Raw genomic sequence first — 27,522 nt, forward strand, 5'->3', positions numbered from 1 at the left:
TTTTTTTTTTTTTTTTCCCCTTCACCCTCTTTCGACCAGAGGGAGCTATTAGAATATTTTCATTTCGGATAAAAAGAAAACGCGCAAAAGCGCTGTCGGGTCCACGCTCCACTACATGTCTTGGGGCAGCTGAGGTTGACACAAACACGCCAGCGTTTTTTGGCAACCAGAAGAGAGAGAGACTTCTGCTTAGTTTATTATTAACTGCTCGGCTATATGCTGTGTCCAAAGTTAATGAAATAACATACCGAACTCAAATGCTGAATTGGAGATTATCCATTGCTTCTTATACAGAGAAGTCCTCTGAAAATGCAGAGCTGGGTAGTGGCGTGTTTGCCCTGCTGGGCGCGGGGCTGTCCGCCTTTGCGTGCGGTGCCAGCGCTGCAGCCCGGCGCCTGTGTGGCCCTGGCTTCCTGCCTCGGGATACCGGAGGAGGAGGAAGGATCCGCCAGTGTGTGCGGGGTGTGGAGGGGAATACCTGTTGTGGAGCGCTGCAGCGTTGCGGTAAAAGGCAGAAAGGATTATTAGGAGACAATGTCATGATTAYTGTGCATGATATTACGAATTTTGAATGCCTTAATTTAGTGCCTGCTTTATTGAATGAGGTAGCAAATTATTTGTTGGGGTGGAAGAGGCAAACTAGATTCTTGGCCCTAATTCTATGAAGTGTTTACGTTTTGATTACATAATTTTGCTTTTGAATACCAAAAAATAAAGATTTTAAAAATGAGCTACATTAAAGACATTTATAAATAAGAGAACTTCGCTGTGTGACGTGTTACTATAAAACTATTGACTTTGTGCATTCATAATTCTGTAGCAGGTTCTGGTGTCCATCTTAAAATGAACATTTTTGCACAGCTTGAGAGTTGTCCTGATTTATTCTCCTAACTACAGGCCTGCACATTTTCCAAGAAGTATTTAATATGAGAAGTATATATTGTCTCTCTTGTAACTTTTTTGCAGGTAACTGTTTAAACACGTCAGTGCAGGCCTGGTAGGTGGAGGCTARAAGAGTTGGGTAGATTAGCTAGGAGCATCCTGGTACTCTGCTATCATCAATTTCATCTCTCCTCTTTCCACGTTCCTCRCATTTCAGAACTATGGTTCTTTCTTTTGGTCTAATAGCTTTATTCTTTTCCTTCTATCCCACCTTTTGTATCATCTGGACTGCAAATATTGAAATAAACCAACTGAAGCTGAAGGGAGCCTTGTTAGGGAGATTTTGGGTGGCCAAACATGTTCTGACAGAGTTCCCCAAGAAAAATTACCCACTACCTGGATGGCAGTGAACAGGCAGTAACATCAAAAGGCCCTGAGAAATGAAGTAAGAATAAAGAGAAGATGAATGTAGCAGAGGGAAACTGCAGTAGAAAAGGTCAGAATTTACATGTCATGCAAATAGCTTGCTGTGTTTTTTCTTTTTTCTTTTTGTTTCAGATGAAATAATGGGATTCACAGTCTGCGTTTCTCACCTGAGGACTTTTTTTTTTTTATTTATTAATGAGTTCTATGTTTCTTTTAACTGTTCTTTTTTTTTTCTTTTTAAGTAGCCTGACAGCTAGTTCTCTTTTTTACAGCAGGAGTGCATGCATTTTCAGCAGTAGGTGGTTTCCAGCTGACATAATGGCTGTAATAAAATTGTCAACTCCTTGACCTGCATAACTACTGTTTGTGTTGTCTATTTAAATAAAATTATTGAATTCTCAAGCATTTCTATCTCTCCTCCTTGTGAATATTTTTAAAAGCTTTACCATTAACAGTATATTTGCACTGTTGCTTTGTTTCTCAGCCTTTCTTGTTTTGTAGGTATTGTGGGGAGGGGAAAAAGTCCAACCAAACAAAAAAAGCCCAGGAGCATTGTTAAGTGCCTTGCATGTAGGCAGGAAAATGTGCTTATCTGCTCTTCCCCCATAAGATTGTGTTGAGCTTAAATATGCCCTCAGTGCTGGGATAACTTCTCAAGATGAAATCAGATCCCTGGAGTTGGCTGGGTAGATAGTCAGAAAACTGCTCCGGATGTAATCTGCAAGTCTTTGTGTGAAGTTGAGTTTTTGTGACCAGAAGCTTTTTCCCAAATATGTTGAAAGAAAAACCTTTCCAGACACTTTGGCGTGCTCACTTGCATCTTCCTCACTTGAACCAGAAATAATGAAACTGGGCACTTGTTTTGATCGTGCTGTTTGGGCTCTAAATGTCTGAAAGAAGTGCTCTCCGCTGAAGGCCCATTACTCTTTTTGTGAGGTAGCTTTAGGAACAGTAAAAGAAAAATGGTCATATGTTGTTCTCTTTTTGTCGGTATATAACCCTCTAAGAGCTTGAGTGAAGAGCAGCAAGTCAGGCCTAATGTCCTAGGACAGAGGCAGTATTCTGCTTTAGGTAATACAATTTGGAATGAAATCGTTAATGTCAAGATATAATTCCAAAAACAGATTTTTGGAGTTGAAATTTAGTTTAAGAATTAAGTGTTTTGGTTTTGTTGTTGTTGTATACAGYATATATTTCAGATTCCTCTTAGAGGATAAAAATCATTATTGTTGTGCTAGTAGCACATGCTTGAGTTYACCCTATTCATATTCACAAGTCTATACTCTTTTCCTAGTAAGAAAAGATATTATCCACCAATGAGCCAAGTGATAATAGTCATGCTGCCTGGAAGATAACCGAGATGTGAGATAAATTTTCACCTTTTTTAGGACTCTTCAAGGTGTGACAGTTCATTCTGCAAGCTGAAATAGGAAGTATACTAGTGATAACAATGCAAATTGTTGTTGGTTCATAACAGATGGCAGAACTTCTGATACAAACCATCAGCCAGAACAAGAGAAGTTCTCTCCTGACCCTGTAGCTCCTTACTATTCCCATGGCAACCTACACATTCTTCTGGTTATAGGAAAATTTACAGAACTGAAGATGACTTCTTGGCATTACAGCTATAAAATAAACTTTAAATGGCAAAGGATACCAGCTGGAAGAGAAAACATAAACTAAGAATGTGGATATGAATTCCTAGAAGCTTCACCTTTCTTAATTCCTGTAAGATCTTTGTAAAAGTAGATGTCAAGCACTGTATACTTGAAATTCCTGACAGCTTAAATACAAAAGTTTATAATCCATTAGAATCCATCTCACTTTGGCTAATGTGAAAACTGGATTACTGTGACTTGAATGGAATTGCAAGGGAGAGCAGGAGGGTGTTTTTGGCCTGGATATGGTGTAAAGAAGCGAGACGGAACCTGTAGCTCATGGGATGGACATGGCCTGACTTAGTTGTCAGCCAGACCTCCATCCTCTCTGGAGGGAGGGGAATGGTCCTTGTGGAGAATGAGCTCCTGTGGTGGATGGGTCCAGGGCCTGGGAGGCTGGGAATTCTCTGCCTCTTTAAGGGGGGAAGGAAAGAACTTTGGAATCTCCTGCAAATTGCTGGAGCCTGGAAGAGCGTACTGGAGTAGTACTTCTACAGGCTTACGTTGCCCTCCTTTGGCAAAGGTGCTTGTCATGGGGTCTTGCTTGTTTAGGCAGAATGTTAGAAGGATCCCTAGTCTGGGTTGGTGGTGGTTTTTTTTTTTTTTTTTTCCTTGTATAATATAGTAAAGTTATGCTGCAGTATTTGTACCAACTAGTTAAAGTTGAAATGCAGGATTTAAGATGTCTTAGGATATGACAGCTGAAAGTGCTTTTGTAGGCTAATGATTTCAAGTCATGGAAGCCATGGAAGATCTTGAAAGTGGAGAAAAGTAGTTTGCTTCTTATGAAACAAGATCTCTTCAGAAAAATGCAAAAAAATGGATGACAATCAGAAGAGACTTAACAAGAAAATACGATATCCTGTTGGATGCCAGTTCTGTGTGCTTTCCTCTTTGTATATGCTTTTTGTAGGTGCCTCTGAATATTGATGAGGCATTATGTTTTCTTTTTTCACATTTTTTAGTGATTAATAAGAAATTTCATGAGCACCATGGGTACTTCCAGAGCAGGCAGATGAGGTACTGCCCTCTGCTAGCAGACTGGAGTGGTGTTCATGTGGGCTTTACCCATACCCAGAGATCAGAACCCACAGGAGATCTTGTCACCTTAGTTGCAACTTGGATTGAATTTATCAGAAATCTAAGTTTTATACATTTTTTTTCTTGGATAGTTAGGAGAAAATAAAAGAGTCTGTTTTGCTGAAAGGATATGGTCAGACAACTTTTTTTTTTTTTTTTTTGTATTACAGCTGTATTTATATGCTGGTGTCAAATTAGCATTAGAATGGGTGAAATCTGGCTCCTGCAGTGCTTTGGAAGAGGGGAGCTGTATTCAAAGGACCTGTTGTTACCTCCCTGTGTGCAGTAACCCATGGACTGCTGGCCCAGGAGGGGCARGCTGGCCAGACTGGTTCCTAGGCATGTGCAGACACAGGCAGCCAGCTCAARCCCTGCAGCTCCAGGGATCCAAAGCCAATTCTTGCATGGGCCTCACTGGGCACAAAGTCGGTGAACTTGATCGCTCTCAAGACCAAGCATAGGATTTGCAGATCTGATTATAACAGGTACAACGATAATGCCTGGAATTGTGGATTATCCTGTGGGAAGTGTCCGTGTCCCGTGCATGGTGACCACTGTGCAGGAGGTGCACACTGCGCTTGTGGTTCCTCTGCCCCGGCCCTTGCAGTGGGGCTGTGGGGTGGCTGATGGATCCTGTGGGATTTTTCTCCACACAGTGGGGGACAGTGTCCCCATTTGGTGACAGTGACCCCAGCCATTTCATCGCCAGTTYTCCATTTTCAGGCGGGCAGGCACTGTCCAAAGGATAGGAAAGTACATGGTTAGCATGTCCCTGTGCTTTATTTATTCCCCAAGTGCTGTTTCCTAGGGATCGCTTACAGGATACTGAACCCAGCAGGAAGGGTGTACCGAGCTCRCTCTGCACACTTCCCTGCGGATAAAGAGGGCATGTTGTTTTTCCCAAGTCCTATGTCAGATTTTGGTTCTTTCAACAGAAGCYTCTTAAATGACAATAAAATGTTCCATATTTAAAATCCCTCAAATATATGTTTATTAGTTCATGAAGATAAATATTGTAAACAACAGCTGTTTACAGTAAGCCAGTGTAATTATATATACCTAAATATAAACTTACAGTGTTTTTGGTTATAGCCTTTTCATTCTTCATGATTCTGATGTGTTGCAGATACTGAGCTTTTGGCATTTCTAAGCTGAGGAAAGCTTGGAGAAGTTTCTCCTAAAAGAAAGTAATTTTGGCATCTTCTTATGCCAAAGTTTTAAGTTTCTGCTAAGTATGGCATACTTGCTTTGTGAATTAATACGTTTTTCTGATGTTCTCTACCTTGKTTTTTTTCTCCTCATTGTGTACTTTCGATTAAATAAACATTTTTGCTATATATATTTATTGACAAATTATGAAGGAGGAGTAAACTAGACTTTTATTTATCTGTTTGTGTGAGTTTCTGTATAAAATACAAAAGACCTTGCACTTTGACTAGATAAGAAAAAACCACATTTGTTCTTTCATATGTTGCTTGCTTTCATGCTATTCTTGCAGCGTGCCATATTTTTCTCCCTCCCTTAACAATTTTTTACTCTGTATTTTGATACACAGATCTTGTGATGTTTCAGGCATGCAAATGCAGAGCCTGGATCCTCAAGCATTATATAAACTGCTAGTTTATTTGAAGCAGCAGGCTGATAACTGCTTGCTAACAAGTTTGGTTTGAAAGTCGTGGAGGAAGGGGAAGGGTGAGCCCTGTTCCTTGGGTTCTCTGGAAAGTATGTTCTAAGAATATGCAGTACAGGGTGTTGCAAAACACACGTGCAACCAATAAAGGCTGAGCGGAGGCCAGAGGCGCCGGGTGAGCCGAGGTCAGAGCCGCGCCGGGATCCCGGTGCAGGGCCTGTTTTCACACGGTGCCAGCTGCTCAGTCATCCATGAACTCACTTTTTCCCTTGAGGAGCGGGAATTGTTTTGAACAGACACGTTACGAGTACATCCTTGTTATTCTTGCTCTAATAGTGTTAATTTTAGCACTTTAGGATATTGCTGTAAACTTCTTCGGGTGCAGTAGGGGGGTTTGTGGCTAGAATACAAAAAAAAACCCTCCAAAATTTAAATATAGCCATATTGAGTTGGTTAAGTGAGGAGGACAGGGAAAGGAGACATTTATATCTTGTAAGTAAACAAGTAATGTCAGTTGAATTTCTGTGGTCAAGTGGTCCTGACTTTTAAAAAGGTACTTTCCAAGAAGGGGGTGAGGGGAAACCTAACAAGATCGGGATGCTCTAGAGTTGCACTAGTGTGGACTTTCTTAAATATTAAAGTAGTTCTGAACTATAATAAGATAGATATTGTCCATCTTGATTTCTTATGAATCCTCGAACTGTGYAAATGCCAAGAAGATCAGAACCTGCAACTGTCAAACTGCTCAGTGCTTGGCACAGATGAAACGAGGCCAGACACTTGAAATAACTTCTCATGGCTGGGATTCAATTAAAGGTGCCTTCTCAGGCAGTTGTAGTGTTTTATTTCCTGGCAGACRGGATATTTTAAGCATGGAAAACTGTATAGAGCTTTTTTTTTTTCTGGAGTTTAAAAATAAAGCAAACTTATTTTGAAGCAATCTAGATACCAGATTGAGCCAAGAAAATCAGCTGAACTGGATACAAAGTGCTACCATGCTCAATATTGTATTTATTTGTAATATTTGAATGTAGTTTTTATACCTTGCATTAAAAGAGCAGAATGTGTGAAGCTGACTTGCTGTGTGCCCGTAACAGAGGTAGTGCTTCTGGACTACAGCTCTCAGCCTTGCACTGGTATAATGTTGACAGCCCCTCTTTTGTGCTCTTGCCAAAATTATAATGCTAATAATAATACACAAATGCTGAGAAGTGAAACACCTGGGGGGTGATGAACGCCTGCTGTGGAAAAAATGTCAGAGTTAATTGGCATAGGGGAGGCCTCACTTTTCCAATTGCCTTTAATAGAATAGAGTGCTTTCTCCCAAATTTGGCTAGATCATAATTGTTTAATTCCCCACAATGTAGATTCACCCTTGTATATGTACCTTGGCTTACCAGAGTTATTTTGTTTTTAAGATATTGCACAGAAACAAAGACAGAAATTACATTKTTTTTAACATGCTAACTTTGAGGAGATTCTCAACAAGCTTTTAGAGGCTTCTCAGTAATCTTTGGAAACTGCCTTCTTACATATGGCATTGAAATAATATATGCATTGGAAAAAAAGACATTTTTCAGGAGGTAAAAATAAGGATAAGCTAGTGGTGTCCAGCGCTGCGTTTCCTGTAGAAGCTGTAAGTAGCATATTTGTTCATGACTTCAAAGTCTAAAGAAAAACATAAAAAATCTTGGATTTGGGGATCTTTGYATTTTGTAACTGTAGATTTAAAATGAGGATAAGGGTATTTGGCTACTTACTGTTGAAAATCTTGTAGACTACGATGTGTTCGAAGGCTGAATGTTTAATTAAGGTTTGCATAGTCTAAAATCCATTTTTTCTTTTTTCTTTTTTTTATTTTTTCTTTCTCCAAGATATGCCTATCTAACTCTTAACGTTTGTGGCATCCCTGTCAATTCCAAGCCAGTTTAATGCCTTTCTTTCACAGTGCACCTCTCAGAATCTGCCTGGTTTATTTTCAAGTCTGTGCTCTGAAGGAAATGTCACATGAAGTAACTGCTCTTTTTCCTGCGGTGATCATAGGGAGGAAAAATACCAGTCTGTGTYTGGTGTTTTGCAGAAAAAGGTATGGAGCCTGTGCTCGCATTGAGCTCGGGCAGCTTTCCCCTTCGGTAGTTTCATTTGCTCCCATTACAGTTCTGCCCCTTAATGACATTTCCAAGCCATTCACTCAATCATTTACATATCTCTTCAGAAAAGAAATGCTGTTTCATCGGTGTTGATAGAGAAGTAAGCAGAAAGGCACTTAGTGTAGTGTGGAAGTCATAAGCCCTGTAATGAGGAGAAAAATGTTGAAATATGCTAGAGATTATTTTTTAAATTAATGGGAAGGTTTCAAAACCAACATGTTTTTGGCATATCTAACCCCAAATCAGCAAAAATGTTCTTAAAGGTGCTTGCAAGCTTGGTGAAGGTGGTGAGCTGAAGAGCAGCACAGGGCTGAATARCAGGTATTGACAACAGTCTTGTCAGCAGAGGATACAAACAAAAACAGTATTTTAAGTAAAAGGCTGCTCTGGCAGTTCTCATAGGCATTGACAGACCTCTTGTAGATTTGTTTTAAACAGCAGACCAGTGCTCTCTTCCAGTAATATCTGAGACTGATTTATTATCACAAATTGCTGCTTTACATCTTTAAACAAATCTTTGTATAAAATACTGCAGAAGTCTGCAAATAGTTCAACTTTTGTCAAGCTGGATATTGTTAATATATTAAGTAGATGACTAAGATCTGTTCTCATGTGTCTTTAGGGCTTCAGCATTTCAGGTACACCTTTTTATTTGTGTATTATAGAAATATAATCTCTGCATCCACAATCCCTGTTAAGATTTAATACATTGATGCTGTCAGTCTGTTGAATAGGAGGGATATCTTGGTTTCTGAGCAGTGTTAGACCACCCAGTACTGAATTACTGCACCTGTTAGAACATAAGCCTTCAGAAGGAGGTGCCCTTAGCCATTTTTTCATGCCCATTTTCACTTTATACATAAGTACTTTCCAGGCTTACTTGGAAATAAAAGCATGGATCTGGAGCTACTGTTCTGTGATATTTATATTTAGAGCTCAAATAAATTTGRGTAAGTCTATGAAAGCCTTCAGTCGGTTTGTCATCAGCCTCAGCTGCTCCTTAAGTTGGTTCTTGAGTTGGAGAGAATACCAATACTGCAGTTGGTCATCTGTGGTCTTAATCTCCAAAGTGCCTTGCCTATGGAAGCCTGGATGAAACCTGCTGAAAGAAGTCTAAAAGGACATGTATAAAAAGAAATCCATATGCACATTGCTGCTGATTTTTACGCCTTTTTAATGCCTAATTACTTTTCTAGAAAACATCTTAGGGAGGCTTATAAAATATATGGAGCTTTCTATTTATTTCATATTTTCTGTACTGGCTTGATCTGCTGTCATCTTCCCCAGTTCTTTCATGTCCACCAAAAAGCGTTTAGGATGGAATCTCACATGATGCTGGCTGTGAGGTCAGGCGAGCCCTGCTGTGATCCCAATGAGAATGGGCCCTGTTGAGTGTTCTGCAGGGCACAAAATAACCTGGCATATGGTGTTTACCCTTGAGTCTTCCTTTTGCTTTTCCAGGGGAGRGAAAACAGTAAAATCAAAGGTCAAAATGACTGTAAATGTATTTCTGAATAAAAGCTCCTGATACTGAGGGAAATGTGACACCTGCCATGCAATTTAGGCTGTAGTGCTAGATTTTGGGTAGGCTTTAGTGCACGCTTTTAGTGATGTGGAAATAAATACTTAAACCAGGGGGAAAAAAAAAAAAAAAGAACTTTGAAACCTTTTTCTCTAAGTTTAATTTAAATGCATTTTCCAATGACAAACCCTTCAGTGCATTACTTCATATGTCATATACATTCCAGTGCATATTGCAACAGGAATTCAGTTTAAAGCCAAAAAAGAAGAAAAAAAGCAAGTTGCAGTGATGTCGGTAGGTAAAAATAGAAAGCTGCCGTTGGAAGGAGAGTCCTGCGGGGCGAGCCCTGGGCTGCGTGTGGGCAGGGCAGGGAGCAGCCCCGGACGCCCGCGCCGCCTCCGCAGCCTCTCCAGCTCTTCTCAGCCTCAGCTTTCCATGAAGGAAATGCCTTTTCCTCACCCAGATTATTTTTGTTGTTTCTACTTATTCAGCCATTAGACTATGAAGTTTTAATACAATTCATCACTTAAATTGCATTTTTTTTCCCTAGTCCTGCTTTTTCTTAAGCCCATTTACTGTGAAATGGGCTTCAGTAGTTTGGATATTGTGAGACACAGGCTGGGGAGGAAGTTGCCGTCGTGTTGCAGCCTGCAGTTGGACATAGAAACTGTGTTGACTGATTCCTGTTGCTCTAGACTTGAGTAACTTCAYTGGTTGAAGTGTAGCTGTGTGTCTTTTTTTTCTCTCATCAGATCACATGTTTCATTCTGTTTTTCTAATTATGAGCTGCTTTAATAGCATGAAAGCAGCTGAGTTTCTTCTGATTCTGCTAGGCAGAGCTGAGTAGGCCCCGCACTTTTTATAGCCTATAATTAGTTTTCTTCCAACAATAGCAGATATGTATCGGCCCTAATTAAATGCTCCCCTGCCATCGTGTCCTGCCAGCAGCTGGACCATTGTGATAGGTAGTGGTTCAGTTCAATACTCTAAAGTACAAGGAGTTGGTAAGAGCAGGGTGAGGTAATGGACTTCAGTTGATGTTTTCATAATGGTTRTTATGCTTCCCAAGCTTGCGGATGTCTGGCAATCCAAGACARGGGTCAGTGTGAGCAAAATCCATGCAGGAATTACTCTTAGGTTATGGTGATTGCTCCCAAGCAATGGTGAAAAGCGTGTTGCATTTGCTTCATTAGTAGTAAACTTAACTAATAGGTAGTTTCTTGAGTGGAGGAGGTTAGCTCATGATTTTGGCTCTTGATAGCTTAGGTTTTACTTTAGTTCTTCATACTATGAGGCCTTTGAACTATGTGACCACAGATACAATTACAGGTTTGGAATATTGCTGGCACAACATGACTGCTCATTCAGAAAATCAGGAATTCGAGGTACAAGGGCAACCTTCTTTGAAGTGAAGCATAACATGGGATTAGTGAACTGGAGCATCTATAGATGCTTCTAATTCCAAGAGAGATGCTGTTAGTCAAATGTTTATGTTGTGCTTTGTTTCCTTACAGTAGTTTCCTCAATCCATGCTGTAATTTTTACAGCTAGAACTACCTTTAACTCACTTTTTGGAATAGTAAGGTAATGAAACTGAATCATAWTTTTTTCATTTTAGAATATGTTAATATCTGCCTCCATCTCTTGTACCAGTTGATCGGTAGTCGTTACTTTCAGTTTATTGGTAAAGGGTAGTAATTAGTTCCTATATATCCTATTGCAGGGATTATATATATATTTTTATATACTTGAATGCTTAATTGCAAAAGAGTAATAATATTTTAGTCAGTTTATAGTATTATTTTATGCACAATATATGATGGGTGCCTCAAACATGGCCAATTGATACACAAAAGCAAATTATTACAGCGCACACACAGGCTAACAGACTTTTCTTTCTAACTGAACACTGACTTTGCTGTGTCTATAAATGTCTTCCCACCCTTGTCCTCAATTACATCAGCTTGCATCATCTGCCTATTTTGTCTATTGTGTCTTAGGAACAATTGCCAGGCTTCTCAATACTTACAGTATTTTCCTCTATAAAAACTATTAAAGGTAGCTACATATTATACACATAAAGTGGGACTAGAAAAAGAACAGTGTGGCACAGGAACTTTACACAAAAAAATATTAAATAATTTAATAAATAAAAATAATAACAATAAAAAATTAAATGTCTCACTTGTTGCATTGTTGACATAATTTTAAGTTGTYGTCCCTGTCTCTGTAATGCTGTTATGAAAGCAGTAGTATTTTCTAGTTCCATACTTGGTGTTTCTCAAACTAGGATGCATCTTTATTTTTGAAATGACATCATATTTTTAACTCAGCCAATACAAATACGTCTTTCCARCTGTTTGGGTCGTCTTTTCCATCTTTAAGATGGGAGTTCTTTTACTTTTGAAATAGTAGTTCCCTTAATGCTAAACTTAAGATTTATAATAAAAATAGAGCATAGGGGATAGCCTGTACAGAAAGATAGACATATACCTGAATATATATCTGAATATACAGAATACATAAGCGATGGCATTTTTTATTAACAGTTAAAACTTATTTAAATTTGTAATTAATTTGTAAACAAAGTTTTAACTGTTAATAAAAAATGCCATCGCTTATGTATTCTGTATATTCAGTAATGATGGCTTCCTTGCTTCCTTTTTTTTTTTTAATCTTCCTCACTCATTAGGTGGATGTTGCTTTTGAAGATTTTTAAACTCTATACAGTTCGTAAGATCAGTTTGTGGTTTAGAATACTTGTGAAAAAGACAAATGTTTCAAGTATGCAGTATAAATTTTGTAATAATTTTAATGTGAAAGAAGAGTCTTCTCTCTCTCTCTCTCTCTCTCTCTCTCTCTCTCTCTCTCTCTCTGATTTTCCTTTTCTCTCTTCTTTTAATTAGACTTATGGTAGGTCCAATTAAATATCCATTGGTTAGCTGTGCATTGCTGCCCAGTTAACAGAATATATGTATTATTTTATGTCAAGACCAAAAGCTTCTGATCAAATATAGATTCCTTGTATAAAGGAGAGCTTTGTGTGGTAAGTGATGTTAGGTAAAGGTCATGTCTGTTTTACTGTTACTTGCCATTTGTTTTTTTCTAGTGTAAATTCTCAGGTATCGCCTCTTAATCTGCACTTTTCTGTTACAGTAAGAAAATGTTTGACTTAGATATGATCTGTTTGCGTAAGCACTTGCAGATCTTGATCAAAGCTCTTTGCCTTTTTCTTGAAAGCTGGAGTGTTTTTTTTCTTTTTTTCCTCATATTTTAACTAAACAGAATTTCTCAGACCCCTTCTAAAGGTGAGAGTCTCCTTTCCCTTTCTGTGTAGTCTGATAATCAATCTTGAGGCAATCCGTGTTTAAATTCTTGCAACTCGTGCCAAACACTTCCTAGATCTTTTAAAGTCCTACATCAGAGTAGAAGTATTTCCATAGTGATCTTTGCCAGTGTGATTTACTTTAATAAAAGCAGTCCTGACCTTTGGACGCTCAGGGATGAGCAAGGTGCTTGCATTGGCAGCAGGATARTACTGCAGATTATTTTTTTGTCAGTTATAGTATCTAAATCATTTTTTGAGTTTTTCCACCTCTTATTTCCCTGTTCTACTGATATGTCTTTCCTATTGTTGGCCAGCCTTTTAGCTGGAAAAAATAAATGTTTTTTTGCAGGTGCCTGATTCTGTAGGTGACTCATACTGCTACACATATTGCGTAGCTGTATGGCTACGCAAGTGCCGTGTCCTCATTGCTATTTACTGTTCCTTTAATCTTTCAGGCACGCTTCATTGGTAATTTTCTGTCATCTCTCAGATGAGTGGCCATTTCAACTCGTGCCAGATGATTTAACATATAGTTCACGTGCCATATGGGGCCCTCCGGGGTAGCTTATCCGTGGCGCGGCCTGCTCCGGCTTTCCTGCTGTGCGAGGGCCGCCCGTGGCCACATGAGGTGCGTGGGCGTCAGCTGCCTGCACGCGCGGCTCGCTGCTCCGTGGGCAGCGCCATAGACGGGCAGGTCCGTCCTGCTCGAGTGGGAAGGGCCCTGGGAAGGGGCGACCGGCCCGGAAAGGCTCTTCCCGCTRCTCCCGGCACCTCTCCTCACCGGCAGTGGTCAGAGACCTTGGAGTGCGTGGGACATATGGTGTCATTCAGAAGTGTCCCGTGGGCCATGTATGTACAATGGGTGCCGCGGTGGGGTAGGCAGGAGGATTGGGTTTGACCCCTTCCTGCCGCCAGCAGCAGCGGGTCCACAGGAGGTGGCTCCATGGGAGCACCCCGACTCCTGGTCACATCTCTGTCGCTTGCCCGGAGGAAACGTGTGTCCCTTGTGTTCCCTCGCCTAAGAATGTGGGGGGAAAAATGCAGAAAGATGTAGGTCCTGTGTGGCAAAATTAGCTTTCTGGCAGTAGGGGCACTCTGCTGCTTAGCCTCGTGCAGCTCTCCAAATAGTCTAGCAGCCCTGGGGGCCAGGAAGCGCAAGCCTGGGCTGGGCATGTGTGTACGTGCAAGTGCTAGTGTTATGCACTACAGCTTGCAACTTGCATAAGCAGGTAATTGCACACTTAATTGGATTTTTTGTTGAATACATCTTTTTTTTTTTTTTCTTTTAATGCATAGATCTCTCAAGTTCATTTTTTTTCCTTTTTTTAATATATAGATCTCTCAAGTCAGTCTCTTACCATGTTTGTTATATGGTATGGTTCTATGGAATGAAGACCAAACAAATCTGACTTTWATTTTTTTTCTGAGTGGAAAGGTATTTTATGCATGGTAATCAAAATAGCTGTGAATAGAAATCAATTCTGTGCCTATTGGTACTTGTATTGTGAAGGATAGCATAGCAAACGTAAGCTACAGTTATGAGGAGGTCCTGTGTCTTTGTTCCCCTAAAGCATAAGGACGCAGACCTAAAGAATCCCTGCTAGGCTTGCATTTACCTCCTTTCTTTCGGTGCTCATACAGGAGAATATATTTTAGCTTTATAGGAAGGGAAGAGTTCCCTTCCTATACTCTTCCCTTCCTATAAAGCTAAAATATATTCTCTTGAGTAACCTATTGAGTTCTCTTGAGTTAACTCTTGAGTAACTAAATCATTTTCATACTTCAGCACATGCGGACACGCACAGACTGATATGATCTGGTTACGCTGGAATCTGTGTGAATGATGTGTGACATCCTCATGACGAGGGAGCAGGAGACTGTAGAGAGCCACAGGGCGAGGGGAGAGTTGCATCATGCTGGAACTGAGTGTGTCGGGGCCATCTGTGAAGACCAAGGCCAACTGCTGCCTTTCTGTCGAGACTCATTGAGTTTTACATCTTGTCACTAGTTAGGACTGAACATTGTTCGGAACAATGAATAGTCTGTGTGTTCCTTGTGAACCTTTTCTCCGTGTGAACACTGGTAATGCTAACTAAAAATGGAGCTCTCTTAAGTAACCTCTGCTCTGAGCAGGAGGAATTCACAATGCGGATCTTAAAGAACATTGTGTCCCACTTTCCTTGTAGATGTAACTATTCTTTTTCCTATTCAATTTTTAATGCCTAATGTATTGTGGCTTTTCTTTATTTCTGTGACATGACATTAATGATGTCAAGTCATGCTGCCATTAGCCTTCCTCCACTAGAATTCATGCAAGATTTTTTTACAACAGCTCTGATTCAGCTGTGGTTTGCAAAACAAACAATTATTTCTTAATAGCACTGAAATTGTGTAGTTGAGTAGATACTACATGAGGTGTTTTCATTAGAGTGTTTCAAACTTTGTCTACTTGTATGAAATTAGCCAAGATACATGTTACAATGACAGAATAATTTGAGTCCTGTAGGAGTACAGTCATCTGATACGAGCATCCATTTTACCTAGTTAGTGTTTCAACTCTAAATTAAAATGAAATAGAGACAGCCATCAGTTAATTACTTGTTACGCAGCATTGTTATATGGCATAGGTCATTATTTTTTGTCTTTTTGAAATGACAGATACTTTAGATGAATACTTTGAATACGAAGCTGAGGAGTTCCTGGTCTCCTTGGCCTTGCTGATTACTGAAGGTCGGACACCCGAATATTCTATAAAGGGTAGAACAGAGGGTTTTCATTGCCCTCCAGCACAATCAAGTCAGCCACCAACATCTAAGCATGAATGCAGCGACAAACTGGCTCAGGTATGATGATGGTATCTGTTTTATTATAAGTAACATTGAGTACCTCCCTGCTATCGTGATTAAGATCAACTGAGAAACTCCCTAGCAAACCCACAGTTGAGCAGGGAATAACAATCACCTTGTCATTTCTGTGTTTGAACAAGTATGTAACTYAGTACAGTGCTAACAATAGATCTCCTTAAAATGAGAGGTCGTTAAGACTTCTATCCTTGAATATAAAGTTCTGTAGGACTGAATACAGTACTCATTTGAATCTTTATTATGCAAAATTTCAAGCACTATACTTAGCATTCTTAGTCATTTTTTTCTTAAGTGTAGGCTGATCTGCACTTTATACTTTTCTAGGTAGTCTTGAAAAGTTCAGTAATTGAAAGGTTGGATCCAAAATCAGGAATATGATCAAATTTAACTAGTGAAGTGTTCGGGAGTAAGGTTGGAGCATCCAGTCTCTAGAGGAAAAGATCCTAAGTACTGTGGGAATTTAAGCTGCCATTCAAACAGAAAAATGTGATGATTGGGGAATGCTTTTATATTAATTCTTATTCTGCACAAAAGTTGCTCAGCCTGTAACCATTAATGGATTTGTTAATTATTTATCATATGGTATCTCCTGCATCTTATCTGTGTTTTGGAAAAACATTGTCCCTTTCCCTTTTCCAAAACTTCAAAACATATTTTCAAAATGGACTTGCATCTAGCTAGAGTTTTTATGGATTGCATGTGTTGACATGTTTTCTTTCCCTCAGTGCCGTCAAGCTAGGCGAACCAGATCTGAGGTTATGCTGCTGTGGAAGAACAATATTCCAATCATGGTAGAAGTGATGCTGCTTCCAGACTGTTGCTATAGTGATGAAGGCCCTAACACTGAGGGGAACGATTTAAATGACCCTGCAATCAAACAAGATGCACTGTTGTTAGAAAGATGGATTTTGGAACCAGTTCCTCGACAGTAAGTTGGATATTATGATTCGCTGATGATTGCAAGAATCTCAACGTTGCAAACTTCTTAAACTAGCTTGTTAGTGTTTTTAAATTGGTTCCTTACCCTTTTGATTGATGTAAGAAAACTGCTATTTGTCAGTAAAAACTGAGGAGGCAAGTAGAAAAAGAAACAAGAACAGAAACAGATCCTGTCGTGAAAGAATGTTTGATTTTGTTAAATTTGATTCTCTGAATATTTTTACCAACATCTTCTTGTTTCTTCTGATACATTTTAGAAGTGGAGATCGATTTATTGAAGAGAAGACCCTTTTACTGGCTGTTCGGTCGTTCGTTTTCTTCTCTCAATTAAGCGCTTGGCTRAGTGTTTCACACGGTGCTGTTCCTCGTAACATTCTCTACAGGTAGGTCTGAGGCAGAAAAAATTGTTTACAGTCTTCAGGTTGTTGCAGCTTGTCTTAAAATAATTTTTTCCACCTGTTTTCCTGTTTACTTGCAGAAGATGCATGTTGTTGGGCTGCATGTTCTGATGGTTATATGTAGTTCATACACCTGCAGAGTATGAGAGTTGCTGATGTCTTTAATGTTCTGTTTTAGAATTTGGTAGTATGAAGTAGATTGCTAAAGACTTTTTTTTTAGACATTTATGCAAAAGCACCATTCTGTCATTTCAGAGTAAGCGCTGCAGATGTAGACCTGCAATGGACATTCTCCCAGACACCGACTGAACACGTATTTCCTGTTCCTAATGTTTCTCACAACGTGGCCTTGAAAGTCAGCGTCCAGTCCTTGCCTAGACAATCCAACTACCCGGTTTTGACATGTAGTATTCACACCAACCTTAGCTTTTACGAGAAGAGGATGCAGGAGCACAAGTTACATCAGCGCGGTGATTCCATTGCGGCAGAACAATGCAGTACGTCTGGTTCGCAGCGCGTGTGCGGGAAACAAACCTGGACAATGACACCTGAAGGCCTGCTTAATGTAAMAAAGTCACCTGAATTTACCACGTCTATCAGAAATTTAAAGCTTTATCCACCTCCTGGTCTTGGATCTGACTTTGGAGCATCCCAGTCTAAAGTTCAGTGCTATAATGCTGCGGGAGACAGTAAGACACAAGCTCATGAAACACCTGTGAGAACTTTTAAATCGTTTTCCTTGGTTGATTCCCGTGTTTCAAGTAGTCAGTGTTCTCGTCAGTCCACAGGAGAAGCCAATCCTCTGATAGGCTCTTTGCTTCAGGAGCGACAAGAAGTCATAGCAAGAATCGCTCAGCACCTGATTCACTGTGACCCAGCCACTTCTCAAATTAATGGACGTCCGTTCAACGTGCATGAAACCACCTCGGCTACATCAAAAGCCTTTCGGAGTACTTACGAAGATGAGAATTTGCCAAGGAAAGGCATGGAAACYTCCTCTGTTCCTGTGGCCAACTTAGATAGCGCAGCACCAGATAATGGTGAAGGCAAAAGCAGAGCAATACCAGAGATCACGCTGGTGGATCCTCATGTTCCAGTGGGCCACTGTGGCCGACAGTGTGTGGGAGAGCGTAATCCTTTGATAGGATCCCTGCTTCAGGAGCGCCAGGAAGTGATAGCAAGGATTGCCCAGCACCTCATTCATTGTGATCCGGCTACTTCTCATCTCACTGGGCATCCGTTCAAGGTACAGGAAACTAGCCCAGTTTCTTCCAAAATTTTCCGAAGTACATACGAAGATGAAAATTTGCTGAAGAAAGGCAAGGAAAAGTCTTCTGTTTCTTTTGCTAAAACTGATTGTTCTTTGATGGAAGATAACAGTAAATCAAGGCTGAAAACACTCGATACCCCTGTTAGTCCTTCTAGGCTTGATGGTGAATTGAAGGCTTCTCAGAAACTCCAAGCGAGAAGAAAATTGGTTTTAGAAAAGCCCGGTGAAGCTGTCCAAAATGCATTTCATCAGACTTCAAATAAAACTTCTCATTTGTTTATTAACATGCACACTTCATCATCTTGTGTTAAAGAAAATAAACCTGAATTGCCAGATAAATTGGAAATGATACATTCTGGGTATGCACAGAAAGACCAAATAACCAGTCGAATTAAACAATGTTCAAATTTTAGCAGCATTGACGAACAGTTTTGCACAAATAAACTTAAAGAAAGATCAGTCATTAATGAGAACAGCAACACGGACAGTTTTAACAATTTACAGRTAGATAAATGCAGAATACTTGAAGGTACAAAAAAAGCAACTGTGATGCAGGCATCTGACTTTTTGCACAAAAATGAGCTCAAATGTTTAGACAGAGACTCAAAAAAAGCAAATATTTATGAGCAAAATACTCAACTTATTAGTATTGAAAATTATTTAAATAAAGACCACGATAGTTTCAAAAGCAGAAACAAACAAGATAAAACAAAAACTGCACATGATGAGAATGAAGACCCAGTAGGCCTTGATTTACAAAGCACCTGTCAGAAGAAATCTGTAGAAGACTGCTTAGCAAAGTGTGAACGGCTAAAGAACCCAGAGGTGCAGGTAAATACATGACTAAAAGTAGTAAATGCATTAGCTGCTATTAGATAACGTTTGTATTCAGGATCTGCGAAGAATCAGTATAAAGAGGAAGTTTTTGTCTGACTTTATGTAAAATAGCGTGGCACTGTTGTCTGTTTTGAGGTTGAAGTGAAGTTTGTCCCTGTAGCAATCTGTACACATGCATTCTTAATTATATATTTAACACTTAGGAGCACATTGTCTCATTCTACTTCCTGTAATTGCATTATTAATGACAGTTTCCAGAGGTAATTAGGCATACTGCTCTTTATAAATATACCACTGTCCGCACGTGGTATGTGGTGATTAAAAAGTGAACAATCGTGAGTAATTGTACACAGAGCCAAAAGGAAACTTCTTCAGAGTATTTCCTTAGATGCTCATGTGATGCAGATTCACCTGGTTCAGAAGTCTCTCTTTTCTGCTAAAGCAAGCCAAGTATTGGTGTGATAGGGCCTTGAAATATCCCATTAAGTAAATTTGTTTTGCTCACAGAAAATACCATCTCTCAAAAACACAAGCATATGTCGGAAACACAATTTTCGATCCTTGGATGGAACTTCAACCAAGGCTTTTCATCCCAGAACTGGATTGCCTCTACTTTCAAGTCCTGTAAGCTGCTGGTGAAATTCACTTTTAAATGAGAAAGAGAATATTTTACTCCCTTAATAGCTGCGTTTAGATGAACTGTTTGTATTTGCTTTCAGTATCATAGAATGAATACTCTTGCTAGTATAAATTTGAGAGTTAATATTTGAATTAAGGTGAATGATAATTCCAAGAATGAAAACACTGGAGAGGTTAGTTGTTGATGATAGCGAGTAACAAAAGTTGATATTAGAAAGTTCTATATCAAAGAATGCTTTGGCGGTGTTCTAGAGCTTGAGAGGGTTTTGAAGTTTATTATTTTGAGCATGAACTAGCATATGATATGCTAGTTATTAATACTTGCTGGCCTGTTATTTGAAAGCTTTTGTTTCTATAAACGGTTTGTAAGGTATATTCTTCAGTAATTGGAGAGATAGCTGACTGATCAGGTAATATAAAACTGCTCTGACAAGATGGACAGACCTGGGGAAAGAACAGTTTTTGGTATGTTATTTGGGACTTCTAAAACAAAGATAAGCCTCAATTAAAAAAGCARAACTAATAACTTAGGTTCTGTAATCAACACGAATGTTTTATTATTTATTGGGTTTGGAAAGCATGTCGTGTTTTTGAGGTTTCTGATAGAAACCGATACAGCTTGCATTTAATTTTCTGCATCATTGCAAAGATGTACAGTTTCCTAAATGAGCAGGACAGTGATTTTTTGGTGTAGAATTGGTATTTCTTGTTCAGGTTTTGTATTTGTCTGGAAACGTCTGACTGTTTACCGAGCAGATTTCAGTCTTGGTGTTTGTAAGTAGTCTTTCTTAATCAGAATTTAGAGGACCAATGTTAAATAACGTAAGAATTTTCTTCATTAAGTTCAGAATAGGTACAAATAACTCTTCTGCTTTGTTTCTATAATTTTGTAATACCATTAAAATTCTTGACAAATTCAGACTTGTGCCTCCTGTAGAGATAATGTTCAAATTAATATGTTGTTTTCTTCTTGAGGTTCCTCAAAGAAAAACACAGTCTGGATGCTTTGATCTGGACTCATCACTGCTACGATTAAAGTGTTTGTCTGCAAGAAGGTATATCTTAATTACAAAAAACTTTGAGAATTTATTTAGAGATAAAATGTGTATACGTAGTTGTATGCAGCAATTAAGCAAGTTAACAGAGACAGAACGTCTGAGTGCTTTTCAAAATAATTCTTATTTTGAAACAATTATTTTAAAATTATTCTGCGGTTGGGCAGCCCCCAAAAGGGCACATTAGTTTGATGGATTTTATTTCATGGTAGGCATTTTTTTTTCCTTCCATCTATTAGAATAACATCACCATCTGACCATGTGCAACAAAAATAGTTCTTATTTTTGGTATGGTATTTTGGTATTTTTATCTTTTTAAATTGTCACTAAAAAATCAAGAATGAAAACAAATGTCCATATTTGGCTATTTTATTTCTCTCCAACATGAAGTCATTTCAGAGTTGTCTCAGCTGGCCAAGCAGAAAGAATTTGTCTGTTTTATGTTGTCAGCAGTGCAAAAAAGTGCTTAGGTGGCTTCAGCATACRCTGGGGATGGCTAATTTTACTGCTCTTCTAAGATGAATGCTAAAATCTCCTTATATCTGAGAGTCTGCTGCATGGATGAGAGGTGACTGTGGCATTCTAGAGCTGTGTGTGCCCAGAAACCAAAAGCAGATTATGTTCGTGCTTTGTATTTATTCTGTTTTGTTTTTAAATAGCCCTCAACAATGTATAAACAGAGACAGTGATCCAGACAGCCACGGGAAACCATTTCTGAGTTCTAGTGCTCCGCCAGTAACAAGTCTTAGCCTTCTGGGAAACTTTGAGGTACTGCTTATTCGTTTTAACTCTTGTGGTGGTATTTTTATTATTCTTCTGTCTTTTAAAGTGCATTGATGTGGGTAACTCCTGTCTGATTGCAGTGTGCAAGTTTATAATTGAATTCAATAAAATTGCTTTTAGTTTCTATAAAAGAAACTTCTTGAGACTGTAAGTTTCGAGTTCTTATATAAACTGCTTATTTGCTGTTTAGTTTTGTTAGCTATTATGTGAGTTAYTCCTAACTTAAACCATGTGCGTTTTCGTTTTTCAGGAGTCTGTCCTGAATTTCCGCTTAGACCCGCTAGGTGTTGTGGATGGTTTCACCGCGGAAGTGGGAGCGAGTGGAGTCTTTTGTCCWACTCACATGACTCTTCCAGTAGAAGTGTCATTCTACAGTGTTTCAGATGATAACGCACCCTCTCCTTACATGGTAATTTTATGGTTGAATTTTTTTCCTCTATTCAATCCCAGTAATGGTCAAAGTAGTATTTGAGGGCCAACTATAATAGTCATTTTTCCCTGGAAGACTAGGCTGGAACAACCTGATTACAGCTTGTAGACAGGTGAACTTTTCTAATTTAAGATTAATTATTGTGTTAAAGTACATAACCCTAATTTTTGCACAGGTCTTTTATACTCAGCTTATTAACATATGCAAACAATCCCAAGMTAGTTCAGAGTTTCTCAGCAAAACTGGTAAAATTGAGGGCAGTGAAAATCAAGAATAAGGATATTTTTGCCTTCATCCTTTGAGGCTGCAAACCCCCCAAGTTTTACTTGGAGACAGAGTTGGCTTCAGAGTGCGGGGAATTAAATTCTGACGGATGGACACGAAGAACAAGAGCTAGGTGAGTATGGAGTTCAGGAAATGGGGCTTTGGAGGGGTTTGGGGTATTTTCAGCTGTCTTCAGTTGGACTTCTCATCCTCCTTCCTCTCTTCCCTTTCCCAAGCTGGTATTCGTTCGCCTGTTCTCCCGCTCCACCATCCAGCTCTCATCTTGGGATAGCGGAGGCATTTGTCTCCCTCCGCACCTGAGGGATCAGGCCTTGCTGTGTCCTTTTGTCCAACTTGCCTACAATAGGCAGTGAGACAATGGGTGCACTTAACTGCCTGTATCTTAGTGATGCCGGGGTCTCACTGACAGCTGGCTTAGGTCCAGGCCAGGGTACAGTCACTGATGGAGAGCTGTGACTCCAAAGTTCCTTAGCCCGTTCTTTTTAAGCAGGTGCCATCTGAGCTAGTGTGACACAAATCCTTCCCACCAGCTGTTCAGTTTGCTGATGTTTATAGTGACATAGTACTTGTGTTGTTAATATCCATGTATTCTGTTTTGCTTTTCTGAAATGACTTTTTTTTCTTTTTTCAAATGCCTTAGGTGTTACCTTGCAAGAAACAAAAAGATTTGTTGTATGCTAACATTGAATCAGTCAGATAGACTTGTTCTAAATACTGGTTAAGGAATGTTGTGGGTGACAGATGTAATTTTAAGGGAGCTTTTAGTATGTATGTCCGTTTCTGATATGGTAAGTGGTCTGTTGAAACATGCACGTGAGTGTTGCCATCCTGTCMTCTTGGTATGTAGAATCTGATGTAGAATCTGAAACATTGCCATATTTTTGACCATCTACTTTTGAAAGCATCTAGAAAATGAAATTAAATGGCTTTGCAAATGAAGCTTGACGAATACAGCTTAATTTCGTAAAAAAGAACCTTTTTTTTTTTTTTTGCTTTAATCTTTCCAGTTTTTCACATCATCTTCCAGGTCCTGAAGTAATCTGTTGTGCAAATGGTTAAAGTAGCATTGCTTATTTTACTAGCTGGATGTCATTGTTTCACTCTTCTCCACATGCTGTAAACATGCTATTATGTCAACCATAATAACCATAAGTCTCATAGGATTAATATAACATTTATACAGTGCCTCCATCATCAGAAGCATTGTTGCTGTTTGTATAGCTAGTTTGTGTGCTCAGGGTTTGGGGGCAGTGTTTTGCACGTCCACGTCAGTGCGTGACAGCAGTTGTGCGCTGCGGTGACAAGCGTGTGCTCTGCTGCAGGACCTTAGTGGTGGCCTCAGCAGTTCCCCAGCCCGTGGCACGTGGGACAGTCGGGTGATAGAGCACAGATGGTCCAAGAGCAAATTACAACATTGCCAGGCGTTGAATTACGATGGAAGTTCAAATGCCTCTGCAGCCTTTGAAAAGCAGAAACTAACTTCTGCGAGATTTGGAGTATAATTGGTTATATTCCAATTAAAGGCCGTCTGAAAATGGGAAGAAAGGTACAAATGTTTCATTTTAAGAAGAAAGCCTTATTTCGCTGTGTCTGCCAGACTATGAGTCTGAAGATGTGGAAACTTGGATATTATTTCAAGAGGAGAAAGTTCCCCTTCCTGCACAGTTTTTAATTATCTGCCAATGTATCAGTTTGTTGTTTTTTAGAATAAGTATAATTACACAAATAGAGTTCATTTTTTAAAATCTTGACTTGAACTAAAGTTTCACTTTTTTTTTTTTTTAGGGTGTTATTACTTTAGAGTCCCTTGGTAAAAGGGGTTATCGGGTACCGCCTTCAGGAACAATACAAGTGGTAGGTACTTGGTAGATATGAGTGCATGAAAACCACATGTATCAAGGAATTCAGGCACAGCAAATTAGTTTATTACAGAGAGGCATGAAGAATTGGAAATGTGAATCTCTGTAGGTTCTGTGGTATTTTASTTTTTCAAAATAAAAATCTGTATTGAATTTGGGAGACAAAAATAGCTTCAAACATGTGACATCTACACACAACTGTACCATGAGGAAGTTTAAAATCAATTACTGAGGATTCAAGTTAGGAATTGGTGACAGAATAGTTTTGAAGAAGTAATGAATTAAGTCACTATCCAAATTCCAAAATTCTTTTAAAGGCAATCTCCTTCTTAAATATTCAGATTTGTTTAATTTATATAACAGTTAGAAATCGTTTTAAARCATCTACTTTTCTATAATCAAATCTCGAAGTAAGATACAGTAATTACTGAAATCAATACACCTTCTTTAAAGAATCTAGTTCAGAATTGCAAACTGTTAATTTCATGTTGAAAAGCAAAGCATGTTCAAATGTGAAGCCAAGCCTTTTCCTGTACACCCGATGTGTATCTAGAAAATAACCTAGATAAAAAGATGACTGGAGAAATAAACTGAAATGTGGATCCGTGTGAACAAATAAAGAGTAATTCCAGTATTTTCAATTAAATAATGATTAGTGTCCCTTTTTTTAAAATGGGAGTTGCTAATAGCTAAACTGTTGAACGGAAAAGCTTTAGTGTATTTTTATGTAAGTGTTTCTGTATGGAACAGCAACAAAATGCATATAGGACAGTCTGTAAATATTGACTATTTTGGCAGGTGAAATTTGCAAACTCTAAAGACCATTGTACTCTAACCTGTTTGTCTTTTCAGACCTTATTTAACCCTAACAAAACTGTGGTGAAGATGTTTGTCGTGATCTATGACTTGAGAGAAATGCCAGCTAATCATCAAACATTCCTACGGCAAAGAACTTTCTCCGTTCCTGTGAGACGAGAAATCAAGAGAACTCTCAATAATGAAAATACTCAACAGACTGAAGAAAGGCTCCTACGCTACCTCATACATCTGAGGTAAGCTCCTGAGAGCAAAGGGAAACAATCCAAGCACCTGCCCAAAGTTATTTCTCTCTCCTTTTCTTTGCCAGACAGCCTCTTTCTGTACAGGACTATTTTTAACAGAGAATACTTTTCACTTTGGCATCCAGCTGGTCAGTAGAGAAAGAAAGGTTGATAAATAATCTGGACTCTGCTGGGGAGGAATGAAATTAAAATATAAAGTCCTCTTATATCACTGATTTTTTGTATAGCTTGCTTCATTTCCTGTCAAGAGAATTCTCTTGAAATGTAGTTCTGACTGGATCCATGTACTTTTTTTGAGGTCACAGGAAGGAGTGAATGTAGATATTATATGGGAAAAAGTTAAAATTAAGGATCAATGCAGAAATACTGCAGTTAGGACCAATATCGTATCATGTTTCCTGTGCAGCAGAATGTGCTCTAAAGTGAAGGGTAGGGACTCCTAGAAATGCAATGCTTAGTGGTAAAGATGTAAATTATCTGTTTAGTGATGCAATATAAGTCACGTTATAACAGATTATGACAACCTTCCTTAAATCATTTACAAAGTGCTGCCAGAAACCGAACGCTGTGTTAGGACTACTTGGATGCTTTGAAGACTGCAATTTGAAACAAAGGAGAAATGATTGATACGTTTGGGTCTTTTGCAGTTGGCAGACTTTTGCCAGCATTATTGTAGTAAACAGACCACATAAATGCAGACGTAATGATTTGATTGCTCCACTTTAAAGCCTGAATACAGCTGATATTCTAAAGCTAGCAAGGAGAAGAAATTAAATGTTTTAAACTTTTCAATTTTCCCTTAACTAGTTGTAGAATTGCTTTCAGCGGTTTTTATTTTCCTGTTTAATGGCATTGACTCCTACCAAGCAGGCTTTGCAAACACAACTTCRTCTATGTCAGTAATTCCAGACAAGATTTCCCATTAAATAAATCTGGACAGCCATAAAAATGGTACTTTTGTTTGTTGGAGTGTGAAAATAGCACCATGATGAGGCTCTTGAACTGTGTTTTCATTCTGAATTTTAGTCTGGATGCAACTTTAGGCTTYTAGGACACACTGATTTGCTGCTGATCACTTAACCACCTTCTAAAAATTTTCTTGAGAGAATCAATTCTGAGAAAGAAGTGTAGCCCAAATAAAGGGCTCTATTTGCATGTAATATTGATCTAACTAATGCAAAGAACTGCTGACTGGCATCAGCTGTAGAGTGAGGAAAAATGTGTGGCCAACTGAGCCTGACTTACAGGCGTGAAATGTTAGATTTCTGCCCTCTTTTAGTTTCTACTGTGTCCTGTAATGCAGATTGTAAGTTTACATTTTAGAGAGACCCGACGCTTAGTTGTGTTTCAAGGCAACCCTACTTCTCCGTCACCTTTTACAGATGATAAATTCTTTTGTGAGCTTCCTGTTTGTGATGCATTTTGAGACATACAAATGCAGCAGCTCTGCTGCTTTTAGTTTTAAAACACCTCTGCTTTTCAGCACATTCAGGCCTCCAGTAGGGATCAGCTTGTGGATTTATGATGTGTAAAGTGAAATTCAAAATGTGTRCGTTTCTGACCGAAAAACTAACTGTATCGTAATTATGGTGCTTAATGCTTATTCTGAAAAATGAGAATCTGCAGGCTGTGCTGGCATTTTTGCTTGAGAGATGAACCCAAGCAGTGCACATTTTGATTTCAGCTCAAACAGAAAACTGCCGAATTGTTTGAAATATTAGAGAAATTTAAGCTGATCTGTCTGAGGGTTATTGAACAGAATACTTCAGACTTTACAGAAGAATCTGCTCTTTCTCTATTATTATTATTATTATTATTATTAAAGATTGATTTTAATAGAGAGCTAATACATTTAAGTAGTGTATTATTCATATATAAAAATGTTATTTTTAACAACTTTCATTTTTAAAAGTGGCAGTTTCCTCAAAACAATTTTACTGATAACTTCTGTGTAAAAATAAACAACTTTATTAATAATTTATTATTAATTTCAAGCAAGTGGATTTTTGRTTTTTAGTTGTTTTAGTTTTTGAAAAGAAATACCTTAAGCTTATAGTTTGGGATTTTGCTTAAAAAAAAACAAATGAAATCACAAACAGCAAGCTGCATTTTGGAAGCATCTGCTTGTGAGGCCTTAATTACCACTGTCAGCACTCACATTATGAAGGCTTTCTTTCAAGTGATAATTCAGCAAAAATGCTTACATAGGCCTGGAACTTAACATTGCCAGCGAGATATTCCTAAAGAGCAAAACAAAGAGTCAGATTTTTTGCCTGTATAGTCTTTATATAAACATTTTTATATGTTTTAGGAATTGTTTGATAGGCTGTTAGGTGGTATTTGTACTCACAGCTACAGTATTGAAGTGGCAAGTGTAGCTTGCAGTGACAGCCAAGCTTTCTTTACTGCACCAAAATCAAAAGTTG

The 27,522-nt window shown here is 38.7% G+C and overlaps 1 protein-coding gene across 3 annotated transcripts in view; it reads left to right on the forward strand.

Moving 5' to 3' along the window:
* FAM214A (family with sequence similarity 214 member A) overlaps positions 1 to 27,522 on the forward strand; it is a 39,471-nt gene that overhangs the window by 9,974 nt on the left and 1,975 nt on the right. The window contains exons 2-12 of one of the 3 annotated variants that reach the window (XR_003250461.1): positions 15,335 to 15,519; positions 16,266 to 16,468; positions 16,737 to 16,862; positions 17,133 to 18,978; positions 19,492 to 19,608; positions 20,599 to 20,678; positions 21,338 to 21,446; positions 21,712 to 21,870; positions 22,195 to 22,288; positions 23,962 to 24,030; positions 24,888 to 25,087. Coding sequence is in view for 2 of the 3 variants with exons in the window: in XM_026045665.1 (XP_025901450.1) it covers positions 15,335 to 15,519; positions 16,266 to 16,468; positions 16,737 to 16,862; positions 17,133 to 18,978; positions 19,492 to 19,608; positions 20,599 to 20,678; positions 21,338 to 21,446; positions 21,712 to 21,870; positions 23,962 to 24,030; positions 24,888 to 25,087 (3,094 nt within the window). In the remaining variant the exon portion in view is untranslated. Of the gene's footprint in view, positions 1 to 15,334; positions 15,520 to 16,265; positions 16,469 to 16,736; positions 16,863 to 17,132; positions 18,979 to 19,491; positions 19,609 to 20,598; positions 20,679 to 21,337; positions 21,447 to 21,711; positions 21,871 to 22,194; positions 22,651 to 23,961; positions 24,031 to 24,887; positions 25,088 to 27,522 lie in introns of those variants that run through there. The other 2 variants (XM_026045665.1, XM_026045666.1) reach the window with 2 other exon arrangements.

This window comes from Nothoprocta perdicaria, unplaced genomic scaffold (genome assembly GCF_003342845.1).
Source record: "Nothoprocta perdicaria isolate Ctin4 unplaced genomic scaffold, notPer1 scaffold_41, whole genome shotgun sequence".
NCBI lineage: Eukaryota > Metazoa > Chordata > Aves > Tinamiformes > Tinamidae > Nothoprocta > Nothoprocta perdicaria.